Below are 16424 nucleotides of genomic sequence, written 5' to 3'. Positions count from 1 at the left end.
GAGCGACAGTGAGCTTCCTCATAAGGCTATAATAGGTAGCCACTAGAAATAGGAAATCCATTACCGGAATAATGTAGGGACACTCGCCTGATCAAACACAAGAGACTTGTTCACTAAAAACTCGAGTTAATCTTCTTATCCGCGTGACGCAACAATGACACAACGATGAAACTGTCGCCCGGCCGCTACACCGAGGTGGTCCACTGGTACCGTCTTTATTAGGAATTAACTATTGTCCATCCTCATGCATGAAATACCGAAAATATACTCTCAAGCCCGCACAAGAACACAAGATAAATAAAACACTTTTTAATTAAAACGCTATGTTTTTACCTTAGATTTTGCGTAAAAGTTACATTTTTATTACTATTTTAGTTAACCCGACATTTCGTTACCTTTCCAGAGCACCTTTTCAGGGGGACGTTTTCAACGTGTTCTTAATCTAATGTAAATCATCCTCCCTCACAGAATATTAAATCTTTCAAATTCAGTTTCCAAAATTTCGTAAGGATTGCTTAAATTTTGGAGGACGAAAAAGGAGGAGGAATCGGCGAATGAGTATGGAAAACTATTCCACCTCTTTTTTGCGATCCTCTTCAAATTACTTATAATTTGTCACGATATAATTAATATTTTAACGGTCGTTCCCAATACACTATCTAACTTCTACTGTCAGTAATTAACTGTCAATAATCTGAAGCTGTCCAAAATATACCCGATAAGTCATTCTTATCGCCTTATATTGGGACACGTGAATTGTAATTTCCATATAAATTTCTATCGCTAGTAAGCTATACGTCGTCCCATTGACAGACATCGTGTACGGATAAGGTGAGTTACCGTCGATAAGTTTATTGGGACAGAAAAGTCAACGATAGTTACGATTTTTATCTCAAGTAAGCGATAGACTGAATATTGGGATCGGCCGTTAGACCGTAAATTTAGCTTTTATCGAAAAAACTTAAATTTGGCTACTTTTCTTTTTCATGGGTCACAATTAATTATAATAATATATTTGATCCCCTTATAACGCTATCTTGCGGGAAATAATTTAATCACTTTTGTTGTACAGCGCCATCTAGTGTGGAGTAGCTCATTTCATACTATATAGTTATTGCCATTTATTTTGCTTTGAAATTTGAATCATTTTTTTAGGATTTCCGCTAATTCTTTTCAGTACAGGAAAAGTTTAATTTGAATATTTGTATTAATTAAGTAAGAAGAAATATTATTTATAGTTAGGCATAGTTTGATATACGAAAAATAAAATATATTATCTGTGAGCTTTATATTTTGTATTTGCTGTTCACGGCCATCTTTGATCTTGGATACTAAAAAAAAGTAAAAATTGAGCGATCCTTCAAATCAAGAATCAAGTTTGTATTTATTGTTATTTATATACGTATAATTTATCACATTAACGATTAAGATAGCGCATTCCAATTTCCACCTCAACCCTGTGTCCCAATATTTATAAAAATCCGAAATAAGAAAACGCCGATAGTTGAAATAAAATCGAGATCAGCTGGCTCCTGACGTGTATCGAAGACAAACAAACCTACTAGTGATATGCTGTTTTAAAGATGAACGGCACGTTTTACGAGCAGTTAGGGGGTGTTACTGGGGTTTTCGACCAGTGGGGCACGTGTGAGCGCACAGTGGTAGCCTGCACCCTAGCACGGCGGGTGCCTTGGCCGGGACTGCGGTTGGTTCAGAGAGCAGTAGAGGCTGCCTTACAGAATCATGTGGAAGACGAGCGTGTCGAAAGGGATGCTAATGACGAAGCAGTTATAGCTAGCTTATTGGCGGCAAGAGCTGATGATGATGACGAGGAAGGTAATTCAGTTTTTTTACTTCAATTATCTGTAGTAATAAAACACTTATTATTATATTATATTGAAATAAATTGCTCATTTAATAGAAACCAAGAATATACCAATATGTTCTTAAGAACCTTACTTCATTGCCTCTGAAAATTTTTAAAATTATCATTTCTAGAGGTACCTACATATTTACTAGTAAAATATTAATGCTTATAACTAATTTGTATTGTGACCTCTGTGGAGTTAGGTACAAATGATTTAAAAATATTCTAATATCTTATCAATAGACAATGATAATATTATGCAGAATTATAATAGGATGTTAAGTTTTTTGCAAGATAAGTTCCTAACCATAGATCATATTGAAGTCATACTTCTATTTACCACAATATATTATGACTAAAACTCAATTATATACTTAGTGTTAATAAGTATATTAGAACACAGTATTAATATTATTGATTTCAAAAAACTTATCATGCAAATTCAATTTAACTGTATAATGTTTTGGAATAGAAAGTGAGCGCCTTAGAAGGGTGTTGACATTGCTGCCATTATTGCATACGGACAATGAGCGAGCCAAAAATGTGTATGTGAGCGCGGCACCTGCAGTGGTGCAGAGATGCGTGGATACACCACGCCCCACAGCTGCGCCCGAACTGTGTCGCCAGCTGCTCTCATATCTACTCATCCACCCAGCACTGACACACCATGACCAAAGGTACACCTTCCGCAATTTAATTCTGTAACAATTAGAAAACAAAACTTCTGGTATCTATCACCACTTCCAAAGTGTGACAATTCCATTCTGTTTGTACATCCAATCTATCTTTATTCGCTTTGCATGTCCATCATACAAAGACTTCGTTACCTATTAGAAAGTCAGGGTCCATCATATGTACATCCAATCTATCTTTATTCGCTTTGCATGTCCATCATACAAAGACTTGGTTACCTATTAGAAAGTCAGGGTCCATCATACTGAATTGAGTTGATAGTGTCTGGTGGTGGGCAGATTCAGTTTATGATAACTACTATATATACGACCATTAGGATGCCTTGTGTGATATGGTTGAATGTGGTTGTGTTGTTTCTGTTCAAGTGACTCATTCACAATGACGGTCACAGCAAGAGAAGCAAAGGTCTTGGAAAATGTGGCGCGAAATGTCATAGGTGTTGCGTGATAACATCCAGGGCATCACGAAACGGGCTATCCGACGTCTCGCGCGAAGGGTTGGCGTGAAGCGTATATCTGGTCTCATCTACAAGGAGACCCGGCCCCCTCGAGAACGATATCCGCGACGCCGTCACATACACCGAGCACACAGAAGGAAGACCATCACCGCGATGGATGTTGTGTGCACCCTGAAGAGACAAGGACGCACCCTCTATGGTTTCTGCAGCTAGTCGGGGGAGTGTTTACAATAGTGACAGTGACATGATAATATTATTATACCTATGTTGTAATGTTTATCATAAAAGATTTTTATTTTATTTTATGTAAGAATATTAATGGAATCTCATCTATATCAACAGCAGCAGGGTCTATTGGTCCTGTTGCTGTTGATATTAAATTGAAAGTTAAACTTGTGATACTTGTTCAGTGATGCTGTGATTGAATTATTGCATATTATTATGGTATTTCAATAAGGCCCCATTATTGCAAGTAATGGGGCCTTATTGAAAATATTGGCAGCTCTTCACCCCATCCTCCATTCACCAACAATAGAGAAGGTTCATAAATGTTGGTTATGTCTCATGCCTGGGCTTTATATCTTAATAATACATAGATGCTTACATAAATTTTGCGGGACCACTTTTTCATTCATATTTTCGTAGTTCATAGCAATTAAGGTAGACAAGTAATGCCTTTTGTTTACTTATGTATTTAATCTACAATTTTCTGAACCTTATGCAACATTTTCAGCAATTCTGTAGATATTTGGGAAAACCAAATTTTTGGTAAAATATTAGTTTGATCGCTTATTCATTGTAACAATCACAGAGACTTGAAAACTAATACGAAGAACTGCAGCTTCAAAAAAACTAGTGTCTGAAACACAATTTTTTTGGGTATTTTGACATAATACTTTATAAGTTTTAAAATTAGAGCAATGTCTTGTAAAGATGTCTTATGGTGTGTGTAGCTGCTGATAAGTTTAATTAATATTAATTCATGTTCATGCTTAATAAATGAATTTTATTTATAACAGCTATGACCAGTCTCCGAGTCCATCTGTACATATAAATAAAATTGGAGTGTCTGTTTGTAATATTGAAATAACCATTGTTTACTAGATGTATATGAAGATACATACATTATATTTTTTACAATGTTTCTCTGTTTGTTCCGGCTAATCTCTGAAATGGCTGGGCTGATCTTGATGGGACTTACATTGGCAGGTAGCTGATGTATTTAGGAGTAACTTAAGCTATGTTTAATTAAAGAATTGACTGTTAGGCGGAACAAAGTTTGCCAAGTCAGCTAGTATTATATATAATTATAATAATTATTATAAATAAATCCGGTGTCCTGATATTTGTTTCCTGTGAACTCCTAAACTAATGAACGGATTTTAATGGGGATTTCTTCATGGAGTGCAGTTTAGTCCAACTCGAGAGATAGTTTTCAAACCAATATTAATTGTCTTGTATGGACATATTTTCTATGAGAAAATTTATTGAATATTTATTGAAAATTTAGTGTGATAATTCTGCTGTGAACTAATTTTTTTTATAACAACAGGGATCCTATTTTACGATATTATTATTGACGTTATGAAATATTATTGAAAAATTAATAAAAAAACAGTATTTTATTTGCTATGTACAGAACAACGTCTGGCTTGTCAGCTAGTTTATAGTAAATTAATAGTTTTTGATTTGCAAAAGTAGGATTTAGGTCATTCCGTTACCTTCCGTTATTTGTCCTTCAGATTACTATTAATTATACAATTTTTTTTTCAGAACATTGACACAATGGCTCCGCTATTTAGAAAATAATATGTCAAGCAACAGAAACCCAGAATCGGTTTGGCCACAGAGAATAGACCAATGTATCCTACCAGAAACTAACATTTGGAGATCGAATAGCACCTTCAGACGGACCATCGGCAAGAATGTCGAGTTCAGAGGCATTCTAGACTCGATAGACCCACCTTACACTGATTTGTTACAAGAGTCTTTCTCAAAAAATGGAAGAGACGTAGACATTAGCGTAGACGGAGATATTTTAAACTTTGACGCAACTATCGGTCTATCGAAGAACCAAAGATCGAACAGCTTGACGCCGCCTTCAACGAACTTCTTGCAGATGTCATCGTCAGCCGAGAATTTAAGCGATGAGCCTTTCGTTCAGAAACCTAGAAGCTTCTCGTTATCTAGCGAACATAGTCTTAGTCAATTGCGTCCGATTAGTGTGATGTACGGAACGACGGGAAGTGAGACCCGGCTTGATGACCTGCGCCTGAACAATTACACTGACCACCCTGGCATGTCCTCTGTGGCTCAGTGGCTCAAGAGTCTGCGTCTCCACAAGTACGTGTGGCTATTCACCAACATTAGCTATGAACAAATGATGGCCATAGATGAAAAGTATTTGGAGAAGCTTGGTGAGTCACCTATTTATATATTATATTTTAGTACATTTTTTGCTTGTTCACAGTGCGGTCAATTTATTCTAAACATCAATGAAATAAATTTTTCATCACTCATACTTAGAAAGTAATGTTGTTTTGATCTGATTATTGGGTGGAAAATGCTGCTTCCCTCCATAGAGAGGGAAAAACTCATACAAATGACTTCCCACCTAAGGGCCGGAATTAACTTTAAAAATGGAACTGCTGTGTAAAGAGTTTTATGTAAAAGAGAACTAATAAAAAAACTGCTGCGGTCATGTGACTTTCTTGAGCGGAATAAACCGCAACAATTACGCGGTAAGTTCCATATTTGAAATTTAAAAAGTCGACATAAATTGGCGGGATACTAATTTGTGCTTCGATAAACAACTACTTTTATTTTCCTCATATTCGAAATGAAAAGCAGAGTGTTTAACTCGGGTAAAAGTATCAATTCCTATTAAAGTAAAAGTATAATTGATTCTTTCGACCCTCGGTTAACAATCTACTATTGGTGATACCCCATACTTAGAACTGAAACTGAAATTTTTTTTTCATCAAACCCATACGTGTGGGGCATATGAATAAAATATGGATAGGTCTTCAAAGATGATATTAAGGTTTCTAATATAATTTTTTTCTAAACTGAATAGTTTGCGCAAGAGACACTTCTAAAGTGATAAAGTGTGTGCCCCCTGTAACTTCTAAAATAAGAGAATGATAAAATAAAAAAAAATATATGATATACATTACCATGCACACATCCACCGGTTTGAATTGGTTTGAACGAGATCTAGTAAGCAGTTGTTTTTAATAAACGATCAAAGTTACAACGAACAAGTAGAACTTTTATATTATGTTACTTGCTGCTACTTTTAACCCTTTATGGGCGAGTCCGACTCGCACTTGGCCGCTTTTTCAGTTTATATATAAACTGACTGAATGATATTTGACATATTACAATGACATTTTAGACATAACAAAGGAGAAAATTGTCATTAATTACATATTTAGGTAAGCATACTTTTGCCATTGCAATATCAGGCTGCAAATGATCCTTATATTTGTATAGAATGTCATTGCTAAACATGCTCTTTTTGACTTTCGTTATTTATGTTAAGACGAAATTACGTCATATAATAATAATAAATCATTTTATTTCAGGCTACAAGGCCTATAAAATAAATACCTTATACATATAACATACATATTTATAAAACTTAAATCTACGTCACATTTTCGCGATGTGAGGCGCGGGTTCGGTAACTTCCGGCGGTCGGCGACGTCCGCGATACTTGCGGAACACGACCCGCCTCGGCCACAGCTTCTCGTCCAGGAAGGTCGATATACCTATGTTCTGTCGGGACGCGAACAACAAAAGAGTTAAAATCTACTGCGTGCCGCGTCACCAACTTTTCGACCCCCAACCGAAACCTTGTCTTCTCCACCAAGTACTGAACAATGTCGAAATACATAAATCAATGTATAAAAACAAAGTCGAAATATGGAACCTGCCACAAATAAGACCGTAATAAACTTCGAATGATATATATATATACATTGCCGCATACACTGCAGCTGCTTAAAATATTCTTGGTCAATAAGCAGCAATGTAAAACATTCATTCAGTTCAGAGGGCCTACCATCAACTTTTAATAAGCGATGCGATTCTGATGGAGTTTAAGTTAGGTACCTAAACTAAATCACTAAAATTCGTACCATGAAGTGCCTTTTACTGAATGGCGCTTGGATCGCTTATGAAGAATGAACGAAATAAATTTGTCTATGGTCCGCGGTGTGAGCTCTACAGTTGTTGCATAAGTTTGTCTCTCTTACTCGAATATAATATATGCGTTGCGTTTCGAAACCTAAAATGATATGATTTTAGCGGTTTTTTTGCGTAGATAAGACTAAAAAAACATTTTAAAATTGCGCTTTAGAGCGTCAAATTATAAACCACTAAGCCTTTTTGTACTTATTAAATAATATTAACATAAATAAATATAGTTCTTTGAATTACAAATTAAATGTTTGCTTAGGTGTTTTCGTAAAAATAACGAGTTATGAACGCACCTCCATTGATGTTTGATTTGACAGGACCACAGAGTACATTTTTTTAAAATCGTTCTTGCGAACAGGGTATAGTCCGGGCCCTTACTGCCTCGTCTTTAGTATTTTCATTTTTGGTATTTATTTTCAGTATTTTGTTTTACAAAAAAGTCCGATAAAGTATTCTCATCTCATCTTTCGTCAATAAAATTTTCCTTTTCTGTACGTTTTCACTATTTTTTAAAAGTTGTTAACAAGGCGATTCACTTTCCTCTAAGGAAGTAGGAAATTTTTTCGAATCGCTCGCTTTGACACATAAGCTATCCAGTTTAGGTTGAAAATTACCTCATGGTACCAATGAATGAGCGAACTAAATCAGTTTGCGATTCAGTTGATATCATTTTTGACATTCAATTGACATCATTGCGATTTAATCAGTTGATTTGTCGTCAACCCAAATTAGATAGCTCTAATCACGTCGTGGTACGAAATAGTAAAGCACTTCATTTTAGGTTGTCAATTGAATCGCAGTAAGAGTTCATGGTAGGCCCGCAGATTTGATTCGGACAGTGACAGTTGAGACATGACTAAAGAGAAAAGTGTGCTTACATTGTCTTTAGCCATACTTTTGCCGTTCCAATATCAGACTGCGAATGATTCTTATAATTATATAGAATTTCATTGCTAAACATGCTCAGTTTGAGAGTGAAATATATAATAATATGTATAATAGTTTCTACACTGTGACCTACCAAAAAAACTATTCACCAAATCACCTTCTATTATTTGTAGTCCATAATCTGCCTTGCAAATTCATTTTAATTTGCAAACGAGATAATTTGGGCTACACTGGCATGAGTTGTAAAGATATAATTATATAAGTAAAAGACATTGTAGTTAAATAGTTAAATATCTGCAGGTGTTACAAAGGGCGCCCGACACAAGATCCTACTCTCTATTAAAAAGCTGCATGAGCGCTCTTCTACCTTGGACGGGGTGAAGGCCGAGTTGACTTCAGGCACTGGGACGGTCCGCAGAGCCCTCGAGAAGATTCGGAGTGTTCTCCTGTCCCCAATGCCTCCTTCGTCAGACCTACCTACTTCATTGGTAGCTGCACTCGATTTAGGTAAAAATTTATTTAATTAGTTTAATTTTAAGTGATATTCGTCACTCCTGGGATAAAACATCTACAAATTTAAAAGTGGTCAGTTGGTAAGAGAGCTCATACCGAACCCTAGAGGCGAGGGCTCGAGTCCCAAATCGTCCGTAAATTTTGGTACAGAATTGTAAAAAATTATTTTATTGCTTTTACTTGAATGCTTGTTAAGTCGCTGTTCAACCGCAGGATACAATAACAGAATGAGAATCGACAGTGTCTTGAATTTGTTTTATCTCTTCGATTTCTTTTTGATGCTGCAGGTGTCCATAGGCGAGTTCTCTCAATCATGTACGGGACATGCACAGGTTGCCGGCTACATTATGGGTACAACGGCACCTATTTCTGTCGTGAAGCAGTAACGTGTAAGCATTACTGTGTTGCGGTCTGAAGGGCGCCGTAGCTAGTGAAATTACTGGGCAAATGAGACTTAACATCTTGTCTCAAGGTGATGAGCGCTATTGTATTGCCGCTCAGAATTTTTGTGTTTTTCAAGAATCGACATGAAAAGCACTGCAATGTAATGGGCAGGGCGTATCAGATACCATCAAGTGAACGTCCTACTCGTCTCGTCCCTTAATTTCATAAAAATAAAAATGTTTGTGATCCGTCTGGCGTCTATTTCCATAAGTTTGCGAATTTTTTAAACATGTAAAAATAAAATTAATTATTAAATTTCCAGCTTCGAAGTGTATGTCGGGGCGAGCACAGAATAGCTGTAGTAGCATTGAGGGTGAAGATATGGACCCCATGTCACTGCACTGCTGGCTCATTGAGAAGGTGAACTTTCTTTTGTTACTTAACAGACCTTGCTATGTGTTTTATATAGTAAAGATAGCGCGCGAGTCGAATGCAGCTTTACAGTAGTTATTTTTAATTTCCATAACAAGTTATATTATACGAATTGAAACCTATTTATTCTGTATCTACGAATTAAAAATATTAATAAATAAACGAAAGAAAAAATATACTGTCGCATGATTCTAAGAACCTACTTGGCAACGAGAAGGGAAAGGGGGCAAATGTTGCTTATTTTTTTTTCTGACCGTGTAAATACACTGGACAGCAAATAAACCGGGCCACCAACTACTTCGGGTCTCAGACTCGATTTTCTCAAAAAGTATAAGACTTACAAGTGTTCTAATTATACTTATAGAGAGTACGTTTCATGGTGATTAAAATAACTATAAATTTATTATAAAGTACCGACAACTTACATTGAAATCAAGCAACTAACACGATAGTAACGATTTTCTTTGTTTTGACTAGAGATCACGATTAGCGTACGTTTTACTACAATGAGGGTAGTCGGATATTTCTTATAATTTCCTTAGTTTTTGTCAACGGTTTGACCTGACGCGCGATATTTTGCTACTCGTTTCGCAGCAGCTCAAGCTGTAGCACTACTTCAAGCAGGCCTTACACAACGTGAGGTCGCTCGAAGATTTCGGATCAGCACATCTTCGATGCAACGAGCTCACAGACGATATCTGGAGAGTGGAGCATTCGATCGTCGTCCGGGTACGGACAGATCTAGGGCTATATCAAGAACAGATGATCGGTATATCCAGTAGGATACACCGATACAGTAAGTATACTGTACTGCGAAATCGCCGCCTCAACGCAGTTCAAGTCCAACAAAGTCTGTGTGACGAATGCCAAGTGGTCATAAGTTCAGATACCGTCAGAAGAAGACTTGCTGAATGGAACCTGACTCCAAAGAGAGCTGCAACAGGTCCAGCATTAACGGTAGCCCACCGTCGAGCTCGGATTGAATTTGCTTGAAAGCATAGGGGATTGGACGTTAGAACAGTGGCGTAATGTTCTCTTCACTGATGAGACTAGGGTGAGTCTACATGGAGGTGACGGACGAAAAAGAGTATTTCGTCGCCCTGGAGAACGTTATTCTCAGTGTTGCATCGAGGAAACTGTTGCTTATTGAGGAGGATCTGTAATTGTCTGGGGCGACATCTCGTTAACCGCGTCTACAGCGTTAGTTTTCATCGAACCGACGGCCCGTGGCCATGCATGTGGCTTAACTTCCCATCACTACATTACTGAAATCCTCGCAGACCTTGTGGTACCTTACGCAGGATATACCGGGCAGAATATGCAGTTGATGCATGATAATGCTCGGCCTCATGTTGCTCACGTGGTGACCCAGTATCTACGCGATGTCGGCATTCATACAATGGATTGGCCAGCTCGAAGCCACGACTTAAATCCGATAGATGACTTATGGGATATGCTGAAACGTCGTGTTTGAGCCCGTGTACCTGCTCCAACAAGTCTTCCAGAGCTGCAAATAGCAATCGAAGAGGAGTGGATAGATTTCCTCAAGATTACGATGCTGGCAGTTATCCGCGTAAGGGGAGAGAATACTGAAAAATAACTCTTTTAAATTTTTTGTTTTGTTTCAGGTCTTAATTTTTCATTTTATTTTATGATTACCAGCAATTAATGCCATTGTAAAACCACTCTTCTTTGTAAAACCCTTAATAATCAATTAATAAATTGATTAATTCCAATGAATTTACTTCACTTTAATCATCATGACATGCACTTACAGTAGGGTATAACTTTGATAGTTGTAAGTTTTATACTTTACGAGAAAATAAAATCAGAGTTCCAATGTAGTGAGCTGGTCCGGTTTATTTGCGGTCCAGTGTATTTAGTCCGCTATGTCACGTCATTAATTGAGCCTAAATAAAATTTTCTACTCATACTATTGCAACTCAGTTGCCTGACCTAAATCAAATTATATGTGCTTGGGAAATATTACAGCAAAGATCTTTGAGGGACATTTACAAAGAACATGGGACCTCATACCCCACGAAGAAGTTGATAACCCAAAAATTTTTTTTCTTAATAATATTTTATGGCGATTAACGTTATTAGTAAGTAAACATTCTGATTAAAAAAAAAAACATAATCGCGTAGTATTATTTATTTTATAATAAATGCCGTAAAAGTCCTTTATTTCTTTGTAGTACCAAAATTTTCATAGGTTTTTTGATAATTGGTGAAAACTTAAATGTCCGTAGATTATATTTGTGTAATTTATCAGTTGAAAGAACTTTACATAATTGTGGTCATGATATCAATGGTATTGTATGTATTAACATAGGCCCTGCATCACGAGTCATTCCGGTCCAGCGCGTTGCAGGAGTCTCTTCGCCGTCTGCGACACCGCCTACCGCCCGGACAGTTCTTCCGTCATGTGAGCGACATGCCCCCCCACAGAATCAAACCCAGGTATGTCTTATTTCTTGCTGCAGGAGTACGTCCGCTGCTACCTCACTTGTGGCTTGGACATTTCTTCCGTCACGTGAGTGACATGTAACCCCACAGGGTCAAAACGAGGTATGTCCTATTTCTTGCTGCAGGAGTACGCCCACTGCCACTCCATTTGCGACTCGGACATTTTTTCCGTCGAGTTAGCGACATGCTCCCCACAGGGTCAAACCGAGGTATGTCCTATTTCATGCTGCAGAAGTACGTCCGCTGCCACATCACTTGCGGCTCGGACATTTATTTCCTCACGTGACTGACTTGTCCCACCACAGGATCAAACCGAGGTATGTCCTATTTCTTGCTGCAGAAGTACGTCCGCTGCCACTTCACTTGCGGCTCGGACATTTCTTTCCTCACGTGAGCGACATGTCCCACCACAGGATCAAACCGGGGTATGTCCTTTTTCTTGCTGCAGGAGTGCGTCCGCTGCCGCTTCACTTGCGGCTCGGACATTTCTTTCCTCACGTGAGCGACATGTCCCACCACAGGATCAAACCGAGGTATGTCCTATTTCTTGCTGCAGAAGTACGTCCGCTGCCACTTCACTTGCGGCTCGGACATTTCTTTCCTCACGTGAGCGACATGTCCCACCACAGGATCAAACCGGGGTATGTCCTTTTTCTTGCTGCAGGAGTGCGTCCGCTGCCGCTTCACTTGCGGCACGGACATTTCTTTCCTCACGTGAGCGACATGTCCCACCACAGGATCAAACCGAGGTATGTCCTTTTTCTTGCTACAGGAGTACGTCCGCTGCCGCTTCACTTGCGGCCCGGACATGTCTTCCGTCACGTGAGCGGCATGCCTTCTCACAGATTTGTTCATAGGTCTTGTCTAGGAACTGTCTTTGTTAGATGTAATCCGCCAGCTAAGCGGATTTAATCCACGCTCTCCAACCGCGGATGGAATCACGCGGCCACAATCATAAGTACTATGAAGGTTTCTATTCGGATTACAACTGCAGTCTTTGTAGACTGCAGTTGTAATCCAAGACGTCACCCTTGTGGATGATATCAAACAAGGTCACCCCAGATTTTTTTTTCATGAAATTAAGGGACGAGACGAGCAGGACGTTCAGCTGATGGTAATTGATACATGCCCATTCTAATACAGTGCGGCTCAGGATTTTTGAAAAACCCAAAATTTCTGAGCGGCACTACAATTGCGCTCGTCACCTTGAGACATAAGATGTTAAGTCTCATTTGCCCAGTAATTTTACTAGGTACGGCGCCCTTCATACCGAAACACAGTAATTTTTACATATTACTGCATCTTGGCAAAAATAGGCGCCGTTGTGGTACACATAGTATCCTATACGGTACTATCCTGTGCAAAGGTCCCACTAAAAATCACCCCAGACGGGATGCTGGATTACATCCGTATAGAAAAGGCTTTACAAACAACTTTTTTGCTTTCGGTTCTAGGTCTAAGTACTTGTGTTAGTGTGCGTGTATTACTCAAAATAGAGGTTCCGCTAAATTTTTTTGACGTTTTGACAGCTGTCATAGTCTATACGTATTAATGATCTAAGTGTCTTAATATTAACAGGTGGCGTGGGCCTACGAGCGTGCGTGGCCGTCGGTGGGCTCCGCCTCCGCCGCGCGGCAAGTCCAACTCGTATCCCCCCTTCCCTCCGCTACCTCCTACGTTGCGACCCCCGCCGCATGACTACTCGGGCCTGGACGCGCTCTGCCTGCAGATGACCGAGCAGGCAATCAACTGAGGACCACTGTGATAATAACCCGCCCAGATAAGCACTTAAAGTCTCGAGGGTAATCTTCTCTCACGTAATGACAACGAACTTGACGCGGATATGGAGTCCTATTTCCGGAAATATGGCTTGATTTTATCAACAACGATAACTGAATAGCCGCGGGTATATAGATATTTGCTCGCTTAAATTAATAGAAAAATTTATTCTTTAAAGTCATCACTCACTATGACTTGGTTGGATATTATTTATTCAAAACTAACAGATAATTAATATAATGTGAAAAAACCTAATACATTTTCATTCCTACTTACAGAGTAGATGGAACTATTATTTTAGTTAGTAAATAGTGACAAGCGACAGCGGCAGGTGGACATTTCCCCGCTCTAAGATATAACCTGTACATAATATTATTATGAGATGTACATTAAATTTGTGTACATATTCATATATAGTGATATATAGTAATGGGGCGGGTATAAGTTATTTTGCTTGCTTCTTGTTGACAGTACTACAGGGCATATTGTAACATAGTCACCGACAGCTTTAAATTGTAAATCAATTAAATCGTGTGTATTTAAATAGAAAATTTATGTTTGTGTTTTAAACACTTAATTAAGTAAAATAATGTTTACAATAATTTTCTTTGTATATTGGAAAATAGCTATTTATAATAATTTATTTATTATTTATAAAGTAACTGTTAGTGATGAGAACCGCAGACATCGAGATTCTCCGCCTTTCATATTATATTATAATGGTGGTGTTCTACATTTAAAAAGATAATGCTTCGATGTGACTCATTCAAACGATGTTAGTGAACTGCAATGTGCTGAATTTGTTTGGTGCTAACAAGCATGATTGCTTCGGTTAGTTTATAACTGATAGCTAGAGATGGACTTGAGCACTGCTCCACTACGCAGAGCTCATCTGAACTCAACGGCCTACTGGCTGCACCAGATGGTGTGGACGGAGCATACTATTGTGTGTATCTGAATGAAGTGTGCGAGGAGCCTACGTTTAGTTGGCTGCATCTAGATTGTATTATTGAAATTACTTCGAGCTGTGTGCTAGACCTACCCTCTTTTGCCTCACATTCTATGAAGAACACTTACCTCTTTTAAAGAAAACTCTATAAAGGATTAAAACGCGTGTAATTGTAACTGTGTTTTATACATTAGACTAGCGGACCGGACAGACAATATCCTGTACACACGGCATAAATTTGTTCAAAAAAAATCAAGTTCACTGATATACGCGTGGGCATACATATATGGACTAAATTCAGTATGTAAACCATCCTCAAATTATCTGGAACATACAGGAAAAATCATCAAAATCGGCCCGGCAGTTAAGGAGGTATTTGTGAATCTGAACCATTCTTAAATCCACCTGAAGATATCATTAAAATCACAGAAAATTTCATTAAAATCAGTCCAACCGTCTAGGAGGAGTTCAGTGACAAACACATGCACATAAGAAATATATATATATATAAAGATTTTGCGCAAAAGTTACAATTTTATTATTATTTTACTTAGCCAATGTTTCAAGACCTTTCCTGATCTCATTTTCAGGGGGAACTGCGGATGAAATGACACTATTACGCAAAATCTAATGTAAAAACACAGTTACCTACAAAATACAATTACACGCGTTTTAATCCATTAAAAGTGTTTTATTTAAATGTACAAATGATTTGAGTTTTCTTTAGTGTTAATTGCGCCAATATTTGTCTTTAAACAATTCGACACGTGTTTCGCCTCTACACGAGGCATCCTCAGGACGTGTTGTCTCGTGCCAGATTGTTTAAAGACAAATATTGGCGGAATTAACACTAAAGTTCACGGAATTAACATCAAATCATATGTATAATTATGGATTTCCGCAAAGTACTTCAATAAATTTTATTTAAATGTGTTTAAAACTCGCGTTAATTAAAGTAAATACTACACTTATCTCTATCGTTCTATGGTTCATTCTATATTATTTCCGTGTTTCTTTTTAGGTCAATTGAAAAGCCGAGGTAATTTCAAAGCGCGGCGTGTCTGAATTTGTTTTTTTTTAATAATAGTAAATTGTTGACTGTTTGCCGAGCTGCATAGTTAGTTTACATATACATGTTAGTGAGGATCATTATGAAGGTTGTTTCATATTAATTCATCGCTATTTTGATATTTTGACTGGATCAAATGTATTTTGATTGAGATGTGTGCAATTTATTGAATACTTAATTAAATTTTATGAATAATGTTGTACTCTTTATTGTTTCTACAATTATTTTGTTGATGACAATACAGATAATTATGTAATGTAATGAAATATCTACATTCAATTAATTGTTTTATTTCAAGCCGTGATTTCAAGACCCCTCACCGATCATCATCTTCGAATATCTGCGATTTTGAATAATCCTTCAGCCTCGGAAAAATAAATCGCTGGAGCGAGTCTTCTCTTGTCAATTTATTTAAAAGGCAAACTTTTAAATTAAAAGTAAAAAAAGAGGAAAAGATATTACAGGTATATTTCGTTTAGGATTGTCATGATTTTCAATCAATCAAGTAGCTACATAATATATACATAGTTCTAGATGAGATGTGCTTGTGTCGCACGCGCAACGTGACAAGGCGAGACACGAGGGTGGCCTGCGGCGGGAGAACACCCGCGATTTCAAAAATAACAATAATTGGAATTAGAATAGTTAATTCGATTGTATAAATATAATATTTTTTTTTAGTTTTTAGTGCATATTATATCTATTGGTTTGGAATTGTTTT

The 16424-nt window shown here is 37.6% G+C and overlaps 1 protein-coding gene across 2 annotated transcripts; it reads left to right on the top strand.

Annotated features, from left to right (window-relative positions):
- Positions 1 to 1323: 1323 nt before the first annotated feature.
- LOC126964510 (protein Smaug) lies at positions 1324 to 15982 on the top strand. 2 transcript variants are annotated; one of them, XM_050807677.1, is made up of 7 exons: positions 1324 to 1836; positions 2340 to 2544; positions 4791 to 5434; positions 8409 to 8615; positions 9328 to 9425; positions 11773 to 11900; positions 13485 to 15982. In XM_050807677.1, the coding sequence occupies exons 1-7, from the start codon at positions 1584 to 1586 to the stop codon at positions 13657 to 13659; spliced, it is 1710 nt and encodes a 569-aa protein (XP_050663634.1). In that variant the 5' UTR covers positions 1324 to 1583; the 3' UTR covers positions 13660 to 15982. The 2 variants fall into 2 exon arrangements, with proteins under 2 accessions (XP_050663634.1, XP_050663636.1); XM_050807679.1 differs by having other exon boundaries at positions 1719 to 1836; positions 2344 to 2544.
- The last annotated feature ends 442 nt before the right edge of the window (positions 15983 to 16424 follow it).

This window comes from Leptidea sinapis, chromosome 5 (assembly GCF_905404315.1).
Source record: "Leptidea sinapis chromosome 5, ilLepSina1.1, whole genome shotgun sequence".
In the NCBI taxonomy this organism is placed as follows: domain Eukaryota; kingdom Metazoa; phylum Arthropoda; class Insecta; order Lepidoptera; family Pieridae; genus Leptidea; species Leptidea sinapis.
Note: the sequence above shows the minus strand (reverse complement) of the source record. Positions and strands in the feature narration are given on the sequence as shown.